At 31.2% G+C, this 16,521-nt stretch overlaps 2 protein-coding genes across 3 annotated transcripts; both read left to right on the top strand.

The window, feature by feature from the left end:
* The first annotated feature begins 6,894 nt into the window (after positions 1 to 6,894).
* On the top strand, positions 6,895 to 11,663 carry LOC118065404 (WD repeat-containing protein 26). 2 transcript variants are annotated; one of them, XM_035080662.1, is made up of 8 exons: positions 6,895 to 7,004; positions 7,951 to 8,184; positions 8,295 to 8,625; positions 8,703 to 9,062; positions 9,208 to 9,620; positions 9,695 to 9,903; positions 10,049 to 10,243; positions 10,311 to 11,663. In XM_035080662.1, the coding sequence occupies exons 2-8, from the start codon at positions 7,952 to 7,954 to the stop codon at positions 10,364 to 10,366; spliced, it is 1,797 nt and encodes a 598-aa protein (XP_034936553.1). In that variant the 5' UTR covers positions 6,895 to 7,004; position 7,951; the 3' UTR covers positions 10,367 to 11,663. The 2 variants fall into 2 exon arrangements, with proteins under 2 accessions (XP_034936553.1, XP_034936552.1); XM_035080661.1 differs by having other exon boundaries at positions 6,908 to 7,438.
* Positions 11,664 to 12,023: 360 nt separating this feature from the next.
* TBCC (Tubulin-binding cofactor C) lies at positions 12,024 to 14,225 on the top strand. Its single transcript, XM_035080678.1, has 3 exons — positions 12,024 to 12,287; positions 12,532 to 12,783; positions 12,876 to 14,225. The coding sequence occupies exon 3, from the start codon at positions 13,017 to 13,019 to the stop codon at positions 14,043 to 14,045; it is 1,029 nt and encodes a 342-aa protein (XP_034936569.1). The 5' UTR covers positions 12,024 to 12,287; positions 12,532 to 12,783; positions 12,876 to 13,016; the 3' UTR covers positions 14,046 to 14,225.
* The last annotated feature ends 2,296 nt before the right edge of the window (positions 14,226 to 16,521 follow it).

Raw genomic sequence — 16,521 nt, 5'->3', positions numbered from 1 at the left:
AAGTTAAATAATATTATTCATATTATAAAAGAAATAGATTTAAATGGGAATGTCGTAACATCAGGAGACCTAATTATGATACCAGGACGAGAAAACCCCAATTTTTATTATGTTGATACAATTATTGTACACGAAAAAAATGATATTTACTTGTTAGTAAAAAAATTCTTGTCAATCACTTTAAATAAACATACAGGATGCTACAAAAAATATGAAAACAAATATAGTTGGAAAATATTAGATACTAATAAATTACTAAGTTATACTATAACTCATGTAACACGAATATCTAATGGAGAAAATTATATTGTAAAAAACTGGTATTAATATATTAATAAAAATTATTTTTATAAAACAATATTTCCTTAGTTTTTTTTTATTCATTCTAACGAATTCATTAGTTAGGTTCATTAACATGAACCTAATTTATTTATTTATTTGTTTATATAACCAAAAAAATTATCACTAAACTTGAATAAAATTGTTTGTCGGTAATGTAGTTATCACAGCTAACGTTACTAAATTTTCAGGTGCTGTGGAACACTAAATTTTTCGGTGCTGCCTAAGTAATTTTCAAGAAACTGAATGATACATTTTTTTATGTAACTTATAATTTTTGTATGTTGATCATTAATTTGTACTTTTCAGTAAGTTTGAACTCACATTCTTGAGCAGCACGGTAATTTTTGTATGGATTTTTAAATAAAAATTAACGGAATTTTTTCTCCGTGTAGAAAAGACGAAATTATAAAGAAAAAAAAAATGTTCTACATTGAGTGCAAGACTACAGTTCTGAATGCACCAGGTAAGCTGTTACAGAGCGTCGAATTCCACAATAAAATACCGAGGCTCGTTCCAACCATAATGGTTGGGCGAGGCCTAATCGAACCCAAACGGAATGCCGTAGAAAATGCTGGCTTTTCAATGGATTCCTGGTGATGGCGAGAACGAGTAAAGCAAGACTCTATTCTACGCCATTAATTTACTCAGCGACTTCAGTTTAGTGTTGAAGTCTAAAAAGAAAGGAAAAATATAACAAGATCATAGTTTATTTATTACTGATCCGTTAAAAACGATAAAATGAAATAAACTACCATGTAATTTTCATTCAATTGTTTTCTCGCTCTTTTAATGCCTGTTATTACCTCGTTTTTATTGCACAATAAGAAAAAAAACTCATTAGAAAAACCAAAGTGCTACATTATACTTTATAGAGAATTTTTTTATCAAGTTGGATCAAGAATTAGAGGAATACTTCAGGAAGGTTGATGTCTTCAGCAAAAATAAAAATAATCATCCTATTGTCAGTAAATGTTTATCATTTTTACTTGAATTAACAAGTAAAGGTAAATCAATTTCCCTAAATGAAAATAAATAAAACATGGTGGATTCAGTCGAAATGAAGGAAAAATTGTGCAAACGTCCTAAAACTTTCACAAGAAATCTTTTACGAATAAGAAAAAAAAAGTAAAAGCGAAATAATTTTAGCTGCGTAAAAATGGAGAGAAAATGAAAAAAAAAAATACTATCAGGGTAAACCGCACGAGAATAGCTGTATATCATATGTAAAATTGTATACCTGAGGCTTCTAACGTTTCCTCTATTCCTATTAACATTCAACCCATGCCTTCTTCTGTTGCTCATCCTCTCGTAGTCATCACGAAACCGTACAATCAAGCCTTTCTTTACTGTTACTTGGTGTGTCTTACGCACTGCAAGATTTTCAGAGAAAATTTTTTTCAAAAATTCAGTTTTTATGGTTTTCTTTTTTCTTTTACTTTTAGTTCTTTCAATGATCATCAATACCTGAACAAAAAATTCAACTGACAAATAACTTTCACAGATTTCGTAATGGAAAATAAATTATCAGTTTTCTGTATACTCAAGAATGGTAATGAGATGTGATTTAATGTTTAAAAAATTTTTTTCGAGTATTTTTAATAAATTTTTCTATTCATCTCTAGACTTAATTTTCATTGATATCAAATGTCCCCATTTTATTAATTTTTGTCGTTAATTGTTTGCAATTAAACTTTTTCTCAGGAATTTAATCGTAATGAGTCACTATTTACTGAGTATTAGAATAAACTACTGACATCAATTACCAGAGATTAAAATATTTTTTTTATCTAGTAATTAATAAACAAAATGAATGGAAATTACTTGACATAATTATTTACTTTCTTAACTTCTAATAAATTTTAATAATAAGATAACTTAGAAAATAATTTTTATCGTCAATAAATTTATTTATATCTTCTTATCAAATATGTATATTTATTTTAATTTAAAATAATTACCTACTTTTTTAAAAATAATTTTAAAATCTAAAATAAACCATTACATAATTATCTTAAAAGTAAACACACTAGAATCTTTAAATAAAAAATAAAGACAGTATTATGTTGCTAAATTTTTAATTGAAAATGAAAAAAATTAATTTTTTACAAAATTTTACTCCAAAAATATTTAAATAGAAACTCTAAAAAAAATACTTAATAAAAATTCCAGATACTTATCTAAAGACTGTTTACATTAACTTATTTCCAATTCACGACCTATGCTTTCTCTTCAACCTTAAAATAACTCAGGTCTTAAAAATGCATAAAATCATTGAAAATCATTGCATCAGCGCTTGGTCAACGTACACGCGGGATGATGCGCATGCTCTTACCCATTCTGGAATGTGCATACTATACGGCGTTTCTCTTTAGCCAACAAGTGGCCAGACCGCGTGCGACTCTACCACCTCTCCATCAACAGTATTATACGTATACCTGATAATACGGACACGTGTGTTATGTATATAAGAGTGTAATGCAAACGATGTTCGAACTTTAAAATGTAATGTACGTGAATAGAAGAGTTTATAGCTCCATCACTTCACTACGTATCTTTCTCTTTCATACGTTGCAAATATATACGCAACTAGCATTGCTAAAAGACTTGGGCATGATCTTCACCAAGTTGCCAAGAGGTAGTTTGCGGTAATGTGATTATTTCACTTTTTACGAGCTTTTTGTTTGACCAAAGAGAGCAGCTAGAGGTCATTAGCACTTTCGTTGATACCTCGTGTACACATTAATGTACACACAGTTTGAAGCTTATTCAGTATCAACAGTAGTCAAATTCCCTAGGAAAAAAATATCAAATAAAACACTTGTGTTTCTAGTGTTTGAAATTAAAAATGTGACTGTAATCAATAATTTTGAGTCATCAAAATCTTATGAATTTCACCTTTACAAAACAACACATGTTGAATACACTTGAGTTACCAGAGATAATGATAAGCCTGAATGCACTCAACAGGAACAGAAAAGACTGCTTACTAATAGAAAACGAGACCGGAGAAACGAAGGTCATGTTCGTGAGACGAATTGTCACCCTGAAACGAGAAAACGTCTAAAGAAATTCGATTGATTATTTATTTACTTTTTATGGGACATTTTTTTTAGAAAGTATGTAACACAACCTTATTTCTGATTTCATAGAAAATAACCCATAATAAACTAAATACCAACTGTGTTATAACAAACATTTCAAACTCCATTCTCACTTTTATACCAAAACAAGAATATACTGTTAATAGACTACATTTTTTTCCCTTTAATTCTTTATAATTATTTTCATTTAATTATTATGAAAGAATGTGGATTGAAAATTCATGAAATAACTTGCTTTCCATTTGTGATGAGAAAAATTTCATTAAAGCTTTTGAAGAAAAAAGTTTCTTTATTTTTGGAATAGATCATTTTTAATTTATTTAAATAATTGCATTATTTAGAAATATTAATGGAAAAAAAAAAGAATTTATACGGGAGCTACATCACGTCATTGTCAGGCCTCATGTCTATCCGGTAGGCATGATTCTATTGCGATGCTATCGCGCGTATAAGCACGCATGGAAGCGGAGTGATAGCCGAGGGGCATAGGAATGGAATTTAAAAATTCTTCAACGACGTGTCATCCTCTCACTTTGGAATTTTTCCCCGTGGTAATAGTATTCAATAGCCTTTACCTTGATTGATCGAAAGATGAATTAAGAAAGAAGCCACTTAAACCGTACTCGTATATTTTAATATATTTTATCTATATACTGCTGTTGTTATTATTATTATTATCGGTGTTATTATAATTATTATTGTTATGATTATTTTGTATTATATTATTTACGTGATGAAACTATTTAGTAGAAAATCATTTTAAATTGTAGATTAATAATTCTGAACGTCGTGTAATTCAATGTGACTCGATTAATCACGGTAGAATGGGAACTAAACGAGCAACGAAATAAATTATTTTAGTGAGAGTTTCTATTAGTAAAAAGAAGGTATACACTATTTTTAATTCAAATATTATGTGGTCAATTTTGAAAGTTCACTAATAAATGAATACATTTCATTTAAAATTGTCTTTAACAGGAAACTAATAATTTATATTGAAGTTGAATTAAATTTGGAAATTAATTTTTATAAATTTGGCTATATATGAACACACCCAATTTCAATCTGTGCCTAAAGTTCGAACAAATTAGCAATTTAAAATCCACCTGAATGGATTTTTTAACGGATATTCTCGAATAACGATGAACAATAAATTTTTAATACCAATTATTCAACGGTAAATTAGATAACTCATAAATAATTATTTAATTGAAACAAGTTTTAAAAATGACCCGCTAATTTTTAAAATTATTTATTAGTCATTTAAAAAAAAAAAAAAATAATCAAGTTTTAAAATTTTTTTTATTTTGTAGATGCTTTTTATTCCTAGTCTAGTCATAATGACGTATTTGCATTAATTCAAATTCGAATAAAAATAATTGATTCAATTAAAAGCTGGTATGGAGTGATTTTTGGTATATTTACTCACTAATAGATTCTACATTAAAACATTTGAATTCTTATTGGTTTTATTCTATTTCCGTCGTTTTCAGTTACTTGAAAGAGTGCTTGGAGTTCTTGAAACTTGAGAAATCGGTCGCTAGATCGGCAGTGGAAGTTGCGCGAGGGAGAATCGAATGCGCAAAAGAAAAAGAAAGAGTGAGAGAACGATCTCGTGGCGATTGTAAGATTCAGGATTCCGTCACGATCGTGCCAGCGCGGCTCTTGCTGGAACGAAAGCTATTACAAGTCTCGGCGACCTGCAGCTCGATCTTACCGGTTTGAATTCCTCGTGGTGGAACGCCGCCAACTCCGTAAATGGAATAGAATTAGGATAGAATAAATAGACCAACAGATTGACAGTGGAGATCGAATGATGATGAAAAAAAAATGTTGAAATATTTTAATCATGTTAATAACATTCGAAAATCAATTTTTTCTTTTCAAAAAGAAATACCCAAGAATTTTTCCGAGTATAAGTCTAACAAATCAGCATGAAATTTTACTTTTAAAGGCGTAAAGAATGTAAATCTACTTGAGATATTTATATTCAGAAATTCTCTTCTGGAAATTTTCTAATGTTTTAACTTGTTTTCTGAGAATATTTATTTCTAAAGAAACTAGTTTGTAACATTTCAATTTTGACCTTTCTCTAACTGTGTGATTTGTTTATATTTTGTATCGCGTCCATCTATTGGTCTTACTCCAAACAAAACACATGAGACTCTTACTCCACATTTTTCATTTTCATATATATTCCATTTTATCTAGAATGTAATACAAATCTCTATTCCCTTTACTTCCTGCATTAACTTTCTAATCTCATTCCTTATCCTCCTTTCCTTTTTTTTTTTAAATCTATTTTTTGTCTTATCTTCGAATTATTTAATATTTAATCATCAACTAAATTCATAGATTTACCTTTAAGCGTCTCAACCACGACGAGATTCCTTTTATCCCGGCAAGAACAGCATTCCGTCAATCTCACGTATAATCTAGTAATCCAGTGTAACACAAGAGGCGGAATATATAACTTTTTATGTATATATATACATATATAATATATATATATATATATATATAAATATGCACAACTAGTGCAACAGGTGATAATAATAATAATAATACGATCAAATTAATCACTCAAATAAATAACGTAACGTTATGTATTTATCTATTGAAATGATTTTTCATTTATTTTCATTAAAAAATAACAATCACACACACAGCACAAAAAATTTCCTTGGAATTCTTGACGAGCACCACAAGCCCTTGCGGTGTCTGCACGAGAGTAAAAGAGAGAGGAAGTCAAATCTCCAATTTACACAGCGAAAGTGATCTTTTATGTCGATCAATTGGAATATTTCACCATCGATTAAATTATATTCACTTCTTATAAACACGGTACATAGAATAAAATAATGCTACGTTGACCTTGTACTCGTTTCGAGAAGTATGCAATTGGAATGTTACTAATCGTGATAATTAAAGTGATGCACGACGCACTTTACTATAAAAACAACTTACTACATCGACGGTTAGCGAGTAACTGACGCTGTACCGCTCCGAAACTAGACAGAAATACCACGCCGCCTCTCAACCCCTCTCTCAACTATTTTGATTTCAAAGAATCACAGGATTCTATTTTATCAACCGCCATTGATAACTTCAACTCGATGGGTAAATTGTGCAACGAAATCTACTTTATCATTCTAAATATTTTGAACCTTTTCCACAATTATTATTTCATTTTTTATAATAAAAATAATCGATGATTTTTAATTTTACATTTATAAATAATTATTAAAAATTGTATTTTTGTAATAAAAATTTGAATTTACGTGCCAATTATTTCGCCTCGTTCATTGGCTGAACCGGAAGTGCAACCCTAGGCCCTCATTTGTTAAATAATTGAATTTTGCAAAAATTCAATCGATAACTTGACAGCCGATTGAGAAAAGTACATAAACCCCATCTGTCAAAAATCTAAGTAGAAATAAATTAAAGATGGCGCTGGAGGAGAAAGAAACCTGAGGAAATAACGAAGCCAGCTTGCCTAGAGAGAAGAATTGTGTGACGTAAACGACGATCCAAACAAGTATCAGCTGTGTGGCAGTCATTGTTCGTATTCGTGTTGGCAGTCACACAAAAATATAATTTTTTTTGTGTTTTCTTAATCGTTTTTGTGGTATTGTGGACGTTCTGGGTGGACGCTTTAGCAAGAGGCAAAGAGGAACGTCGTAGTCCTGTGTTGAAGAGTTCACGGATACGTAAAAATTGTTGAAAAGTGGGGGAGTAACGGAGGACAAGAAAGAAAACGAAACGCTGGTTTTCGTTCGTGATATCGTGGCTGCTTACGGCCCCACCAACGCACCACCTCGGGGACAATAATCGTGTAAAAAACGGGGCGGTACGCGCGTAAGCCTGGCCTCGAGCGGCGAGTCGGACGACGGTGGGCTCGCTCCGCCACCGCGCAAAAGGTCCCGTAGTTCGCTCACGACTACCCTAAGACCAGCGGACGAGTACCACACCAGCACAACAATGGATAATTATCGGTAACCGTGATAAAAAAAAATATAAGTCAGGGCCACGTGAAATTAGGATTGCGTTTTCACGTTCCTCATTCCCTCATTTTTTATCCATACATGTATATACATATACATTTCTGTGATATATACGTGCACATATACAAACATACGTGGATTGTATTTATGTACATATATGCACACAGTATGTATAGGCATATATATATATGTCTCTTTTATTTTATTCATCATATTCATTAGCCGTCTATTATTCTTTGTTGCATTTTAGTTAGTTATTGATATTGTGTATTTAATTCTTTAAAACACTTTAGATTACATGTTATTGTGATTTGTTTGTATGTATATTGATATGATTTTATTGTCTATTCTTGATTATACTATCATAGATTTATTATTATTAGATACAAATTATAAATGACAAGACTTATAGAGTATTACAGATTGAATTTACGTCAAGGTGGTAGACCTTGGACACCAGATAAAAATATCTGACTTCACAAACTTTTCTTTGTATATCACAGCATGATGCAGCAAGCCTCTAATGGAGCAGCAGTTTCCAATGTCCCTCAGCAAAATGGAGCAGCTCCTGATTCCGGTGGATCTCATGCTAATGGAGATGCTTTACCAAGATGTGATGGTGATGTTAATGGTGTAAATGGAGAAAGTCAACCATTAGGTCCACCAAAGATAATGGATAAAACAAATCAAGATATTGTCAGGTTGATTGGTCAGCACTTAAAGGCAGTTGGACTCGAGTGAGATTTCTTATCATTTTTGTTTATATTCCACATCTCCTTACCCTTGACCTCTGATTAAATCTTTATTTTATTGAATTTATGTTAAATAAATATTGTTTTTTTTGTAGTCGAACTGCTGACCTCTTGATGCAAGAATCAGGTTGTCGTTTAGACCATCCATCGGCTGCGAAATTCCGACAGCATGTGATGGATGGCGATTGGAGTAAAGCTGACCATGACCTCAATGAGCTCAAGGCCTTTTTAAATAATCCTAATCAAAGTTTGGTGGAAATGAAGTTTTTGCTTTTGGAGCAAAAGTATCTGGAATTTCTTGAAGAAGGTTTAGTTTTGGAAGCGCTACAAGTATTGCGCAATGAATTGACGCCTTTAGGACACAACACAGGACGTGTGCACCAATTATCTGCGTTCATGATGTGTAGTGGAAGAGACGAACTCCAGGTAATTCCTAAACTGTTGTAAATTTATTTCTTCATTCTATACATGTATCCATATATTTGGCTTCATTATATTAATAGACTCGAGCTGGATGGGATGGTAAAGGAGCAGCTTCTCGTGCTGCGCTGATGGACAGACTACAAAGGTATCTGCCTCCATCGATAATGCTGCCACCAAAACGCCTTCAATCTCTCCTTTGTCAAGCTGTAGAAATGCAAAACCAGCAGTGCACTTATCATATTTCACCAAACCAAGCCACTCTTGAAAGTGTTTCATTGTTGGTTGATCACAGCTGTAGTAAGGAACATTTTCCATGCCACACCACTCAAGTGCTCAACGATCACTGTGATGAAGTTTGGTATTGTAAATTTTCTCCTGACGGGCTTAAACTCGCTACTGGTTCTAAGGATATGACCGTCATCATTTGGGATGTAGATCCTGTAAGTTGTAACCACAAAATAATATTTTATCTTTGAAAAAACTTTATCGAATCTTATCCTTATATAATAACTGTATTGAATATTTATCACATTTATTATTAATATTTCTTGAAAGTTTTCTATTAATGAAAATATATTTTTAAAGGAAACCCTACGAGTGACACATAGAAAGACCCTGGAAGGACATACATACGGTGTAGCATTAATTGCCTGGAGTCCTGATAGCAGTCATTTGATTGCGTGCGGCCCTGAAGATTGTCCAGAACTCTGGCTTTGGAGTGTTGACACTCCGGATTGTGAACTACGTATTAAACTGACTCACAGTTCTGATGATTCACTTACTGCCTGTGCTTGGCATCGGGACGCTAATAAATTTGTGACTGGTGGCCTACGGGGACAGTTTTATCAATGCGACATGGACGGAAATATATTAGACTCTTGGGAGGGTGTAAGAGTCAAGTGTCTTTGGTGTAGAAGCGATGGAAAGACAGTTTTGGCTGCTGATAGTCACCATCGTATCCGTGGCTATAATTTTGATGAACTTTGTGATTTTACGATGTGAGTAATGTTCGACTTGACCTAAAATCCTTGAAGAAAAATGTTTGAAACCAATTCTCTTTAATTCTCGGCAGTCTTCAAGAAGATCATCCAGTGATGTCATTTAGCGTAAACAAAGCGGATCGATTGGTACTGCTCAATGTGGCTAATCAGGGTGTACACTTATGGGACCTGCAAGATAGATGCCTTGTCAGACGTTTTCAAGGAGTTACTCAAGGGCATTTTACGATTCACAGTTGTTTTGGTGGTGTGAACCAAGACTTTATTGCATCCGGTAGTGAAGGTAATTTAATTACTTAATGGTAATGAACTTTGTAAGTTTCAAACCCTCTATTGAGTTTGTTTTGTATGAAAAGATTATTCTTTTAATTTCTTTTTTTTCCTTGTTATGCATGAGTTAAAACAAACATTATTAAACTTCTTTCTAGACAATAAAGTTTACGTGTGGCACATCAAACGAGAATTGCCAATTGCAATTCTTACTGGACACAGTAGGACAGTCAATTGTGTTTCATGGAATCCCGTGTATCATCAAATGATGGCTTCAGTATCTGATGACTGCACGGTACGAATATGGGGGCCAAAGTTACCATCTCCTGATCGAGCTGATAATTCTAAGACTGGTAATTATTTGTGATTGAATAAAGATAATATGAAATGACATATTTTACCATAATGGTAATATTTTAGGCTCATCTGACAGCAGTTCTTCGAATGGCAGCGGCTGGCATGAAATGGTGTCGTAGCGAACTAACGCTTATATATTGTCCCATGACCCCATGGTGTTCAAAAGACTGTTATGTTGATCGTCGCTTTGAGTCTCCCATTGTCCGCAAATAATTGTCAGAAAGTGGTTAACTGTGTTGTGAAAAATTTTATTCACTAAAATAACACAAATTAAATGAGAGTACTCAAGTTATCTGTGGAGCAATTAATAACCAATTAATCAATTATTTGGCAATATTAATTGTCATATTATGTCAATCGAGACATCAATACTCTGCGGGTTGTTTTACTATTATTAATATTAATTATTATTATGAATTAATATTAATTATATATTTTTTTGTATATTTTTTTTTTGATTACTAATTTGTAAAACTGATAGTAAAATTTCAAAGGTAAGGTTTACAATCCGTTCCACAACGTAACGATTAACTGGTTAAAGAGCATAACGCGATTAAATAGAGTAGAAATAAGAGGAAGTAGAAGATAATCCGATCTCTGTGTCAAGATTGGATATATTGTAAGAATTTAATGGTTAAAATAGTTACGGATTAACGTTATTGGAACGAGAACATCTTCGAGCATTCTTTTTTCTCATCCTCTTTGGAGTATCAATTTATTTATCGTGCCAATCGAGTATTGAAAGAAATTTAATCTCCAAATTTTCTTTGTGTATAAGATTTTAAGTATAATTTTTATTATTATCTCTATTAATATGATTCATATGATTATTTTTAATATCCTTGGTTCTTTTTTTAATTGTATTGAAATCGTGATGATGTATTTAGCGTCTCGTGATATTAGTGACAATTAAAATGTAGTCATTCAAAGACTACTTGATTAATATTTTTGCTTTGTGCAAAAAAATCTATCTGTAGACGCTAAATTCGTAATGTTTTTTATTTATATTAAAAAACAGCGATTTTTTATAATGGTAGAAAAACTTAACTTTAAACGAAAAAAAAGCAATTTACGAATGTTACCTCTAACTTATTAACTGCCAGCTTTTCTATTAAATATTTATGATAATCTTATATTTTAACCGAATTATTTTTCCGCACTTTATTGCTACGAAACTTAATGTTTCTAAATGTTATTTATACATTTCTGTACAATGGATTGAATAATTATTTATCCATTTGACGTATCAATTTTTTGAATGGCACAGTGGCAGTTAATGAAGTAAGACTATCAACAGTCTTGAAGATGTTTTCATATGCGAAATAGGAATTATAGTTCAGAAAGGTCTTACGACTTCAAGTGCAGTATGATGTATATGTACAGATGAGTTTTCAATAAATCACATTAGAAAGAATATATAATAATATTTTATTAAATTTATGTCAATATTTTTATTCATCAATAAATATTGCTCTCTATTGCAATTAACAACCTGAATAACTTGGACATTTTTAACAGTTTCCTTTGTTTATAAAACATCTATTTTAAAATATATCCATTGATATGTTTTATTAATTAATAATAAATTATTTATTCAAGAATTACTTTACAATAAATTCAACTAACATTATTTATTATTTGTCAAAGTTATTCTGTCTATAAAAAATATTTACATAAAAAAATATAATACAAAAATAATTGAATATCAATTTTAAATTTGTTGCAATTTTCGCGCCACAAAGGCATTCGTAAACTGCTGCCCTCTGAAATGATCTACGAAATTATTTGTTTCGTGACTGTCGACGGTGTTAAAAAACCTTGATCAGTCGCAATGGCCCAAACTTTCTTCTTTTTAGTTCGGTATTGATAATTTCCATATAAAGGCATAGGTCTCAATAAAAGTGACTTGTAGTATGATCAAAGAACCAAATAAATTCTCGTATAAAAAAGCAGGAAAATTCGCGAAATATTTTTTGTATTTTGAAATTGCTGTTATAGGTATTTCGTACGCACTGTGGCACCGCATTAATACATCACAAGGTAAAATTCATTATTAAAATTACTTCTATTCAAGTATGTCGTATTTTTGACATGATTAAACGTCTTTATATTATCTCAAATATATATTTTATAAGACAAAATTGATTATGAATGCCAAGATAGTTGAAAACAGTAAATCATAATTTATCACAGAGTGTACAGGTTAATTCTCTTTTTGCAGCATGAATGACTCATCTCTCTAAATTAAATTCAAAAGGTTCTTAATTATGCTTATTATTTACAGATTTTCGTTATTACTTATACAATAATTATCCTAAAGTACTAGAAGGATATTATCATATAGGAGAAAAAATTTCTAAATCAAGATACATCAGGGAACAAGACTTGTTGACTTGGATTAGAAACCGACACAGCTGAATGATTTTTTCTTTGCTTTATGGCTTTTATAAAATCAATTGTACTCCTGATTGGCGGGACTGGTGTAGCTTATGCTTTAATGAAAGTTGTCACTCCAAATGAAGCAGATATTATAAAGGTATGGTATATTTGTCAATTTTTAAAGTCAATTAAGTTACTCATTTAAACAATAACATTAACCACTGTTACGGTTGTAAATATTTATTTCAGGATTTTCCAAAGCCTACAATAGATAATTATCGACCATTTTTGAAAAAATCTGAACAATTCTTGAAAAATAAAGAAGCCGAAGCTTTGAAAGCTCAGCAAGCAAAAGAATTGTCGTCAGAAAAATAACATTTAATAACAAAAATGGAGTCTTCTGAAGTTATTGGAGGAAACCTACCGGAGCGAATTACAAAAAGACATCGTGAGCGAAAAAATGTGATTGAAAAGAAACGTGAAGAAAAGCAACAGTTAACTGTAGATTCAGAGCAATTAAGTTATTTTCAAGATGCATTTTATGCATCTTGTAATAAAGTCAAAGAAATGCTCGATTCAGCAGTATCAACTCAATCTTCATCGTTACCTGGACTTTTTGATAAAGTCAATAAAGAAATACTGACACTTTGGAATTATTTATCACAATCTAAAATATTTTTAACAATGTACGATGTAAGAAAAGCTCAAGAAACTCTTCAACATTTAGAAACAGAGGCAGCAGAGTTAGAATTGAAACTAATACCGAAGAAGAAGTTTGGTTTTAAAAACCGAAGAGCTGTGAAAAAACCATCAGAAAAGAGTTTAGATGTCACTGATGGTTTAAAGGATATGAACTTATCGGATGGTATAACAAACGGAGCAATTAAACAGCAGAAAGAGTTAATGAGTAAGTACCCAGACAATGCAAGTACTTTAATAGGGAAAATCGATGAGCAAGTTACTTTAGATGCTGAAAATGTCAACAAAAATGATGTTTTATTGTCCGATTTAACCCGATGTACTGTAAGGATATATGGAGCACCAAGTACCTTACATATGGTTAATCTCAAACAATGTACCATCTTGATTGGCCCAGTTTCAGCGTCAGTATTCGCTCATAACTGTGAACAGTGTACATTCGCATTCGCTTGTCAGCAGTTTCGTCTGCATTCGTCGACAGATTGCACAATTTACCTCCACGTGACGAGTAGAGCAATAATAGAGGATTGTAGTAAGATAAAAGTCGCTCCTTACAACTGGGTTTATGAAGATCAGGCTAGCCATTTTAATCTAGCTGGTCTTGATACTAAAACAAATAACTGGGATTCCGTTGATGACTTCAATTGGCTTTCTTATGAGAAACATTCGCCCAACTGGACAATTCTAAAGCCAGAACTCAGGGTTAAAAGTTGGGATTGATTTTACACCTCGACCTGATAATTGGGATTGACTTGAGTGATTTGGAGAACGAGTATCTACTAGATAGTCATCTCCACTCTTCGTCTAAGATAGTTTATAGTAATTAATTTACTCATGTCAAGTGTTTTGCTCGTGTATTTCGCTTTTCCATTATAATAAATGCATGTAATCTTTAAATAATTTTTTCAATAGTTCATAATATATTTTTAAGAACTGAACTAATTTTTTGAATTATTGTTAATCATCTTTCGTACTAAAATTACTCTTAAGAAGCATACATCAGCTTTCAAAGATAATATTTATCAGGGTTGTATTTATTTATTTAGGCTTATATCATTCAATTGTTAAATTTTTAATATTTTAGTTTATAATACAATCTTAGGTATGAATAAATATTTGTATAGTTATTAACTTTATAAAAAAAAATTAGGAATAGAATATTTTTCGTTGCATTGTTTTGAAAAATATTTTTTAATGAATATTAAAAGATTATTTATCAGATACTATAAAAATTAGACTAGCATATTTATGTAGAAGTTAATAAATTTTCCATCGAGAAATTTTTTGTTCTATTTACGAATTATTGCATTTATGTAAATTCAAAGCTATTGAAATATCGAAGTGAATCTGGATCGAAAAATAACTTTGCTTGCGCATTGGGGAATTACAAAGAGTTGTTTTCTTAGCCAATATTATTTTTATTGGATTTTTATTCTCTCGGAATATTTGAATATCAATTACTACTTGAAGAAGTATTAAACGGTATAGAATCGCGTAATGTTTTACAATGAATGCTTCAATATTTTATAATGCATGAATTCATCTGATTTATTTAAAGAAAAATAATCTGTCCATAAGATGATAGAATTAAATTCATATTTTACAATACAACATTGTTATTGTAATTAAATAATTTGATATTTAATTGAAACTATTATTAATAATAGTTTATTAATAAAATAGAATACAAGTTTTTTAATATTAAGAAATTACTACTGTAATCGTTTTTAGTATGACGAGAGGTTTAAACAGATTGTTAAGGGATCTCAAGGATTCTATGATACGCTCTATTCAATGTCAAGGACCATGAGATGTTCTTTGACATTACATGAAAGATGTCCAAATGTTTGTATTCTTTAACAACTGTAGTTCCGTGTAAACGTTTACGCAGGTGGACTTTCCAGAAGATTTGGCAATTAGCAATGTACATATAGCAATGAAGAAATAAATCCAAGAATGTATAGCATCAGAAATAAATCGAGATATAACCTCTTAGAGCACATAAGCGTTCATATCTAAACATTTTCTGCTTTACAGCAGCATTTAATTACAATCGTTAACGCTTTTATATTTAAAATCGGTTAGAGTCAGTGTAAGCATTAGAAATTGAACTCTGAGAATTTTGTAAATAGATCCTATCACGCTCGATCGATCGATTGCTTGAGGATTAACGGTCTAAAGGTCCTATAAGATTGTTGTGAGGTCGTTACGATGTCACTGAAACGTATAAGTCGGCTTGCAGATACTTAAAAAATTCTTTTCCATCTCATGTCAACCACTGGACCATAAGATTTCTTAGAGTTATTGTACACGAAGGATCAATGGCTTTCGTTGGCTTCCAAACTCTGAATCTCCTTCGATCTACCCCCTGCAGTTCTTATTTATTTCATTTCTTTTAAAATTTTTGAATCTCCATTATAAAAACTCGTGATATAGATTTCGAAAATTTTTTTCACTTGTGAATTTATAATGTTAAACTTTGTTATATAATAATTAACAAGCTTGAAAAGCATTCAATGATGTTCCTTTTTGCCCTTCGTATAATAAACCAACGAATCGTGAAATACGACTTCTTTTAAGGGGTGTGCAAATTAGCGAGTTGGAAAATAACAAAGTGGAAATAAAGTTTCTTTTGATAAAAGGACGCAAGGAGAAATAACTATCATTTTTATCCATTGAAGTATCAACTCTGATGCTCATTTACAGTAAGTTTTATTTGTTTCATATTTTTATGTAACTTACTGTAATGTTGGAGTATACTGCAACTAGAGAAGTTGGAGATAAACTTCATTTTTTCACTGAAAAAAATATTCTCTTGCCACAATAGATAGCAAAATTGCTTCTCCAACAATCTTGATTTCTATTGTAACTGCAAAAAAATAAAAAAAAATTGTCACAGCAACAAATAGCCACCAATGAATAAAGGAAATTTTTTTTTTCAAGTAACATGTTGAAAAGAGAATACCAATGAAATTATATTTGAAGTAGCTTTGTTCATTTGACTCCAAAACAGGGAAACAGATCTATTCAGCAGAAAAATGCAGTAAATTGTAAATATATTGTAGGGTTGTGTAAATGTTATGATCATCCTTGGTTAAAATATACAATAATACAAAAATATTCAAGCATTTTCTTTCCACTTATTCACGGCCGGTCATTTCTCAGGTTCTCGAATAGGAGGCTATCGTGAAATCAT

The sequence above is a fragment of the Chelonus insularis genome, unplaced genomic scaffold (assembly GCF_013357705.1).
Source record: "Chelonus insularis isolate UGA/USDA-ARS -01 unplaced genomic scaffold, ASM1335770v1 contig_310_pilon, whole genome shotgun sequence".
NCBI classification, from domain to species: Eukaryota; Metazoa; Arthropoda; class Insecta; order Hymenoptera; family Braconidae; genus Chelonus; species Chelonus insularis.
Note: the sequence above shows the minus strand (reverse complement) of the source record. Positions and strands in the feature narration are given on the sequence as shown.

What these genes read in the sequence shown, in the direction of transcription:
- LOC118065404 (XM_035080661.1), top strand. An exon ending in TTAAAGGCAGTTGGACTCGA is followed by an intron (nt 8,185 to 8,294) that starts GTGAGATTTCTT and finishes TTTTTTTTGTAG; the next exon opens with TCGAACTGCTGACCTCTTGA. An exon ending in GAACTTTGTGATTTTACGAT is followed by an intron (nt 9,621 to 9,694) that starts GTGAGTAATGTT and finishes AATTCTCGGCAG; the next exon opens with TCTTCAAGAAGATCATCCAG.
- TBCC (XM_035080678.1), top strand. Translation starts at nt 13,017, where the DNA reads ATGGAGTCTTCTGAAGTTATTGGAGGAAACCTACCGGAGCGAATTACA.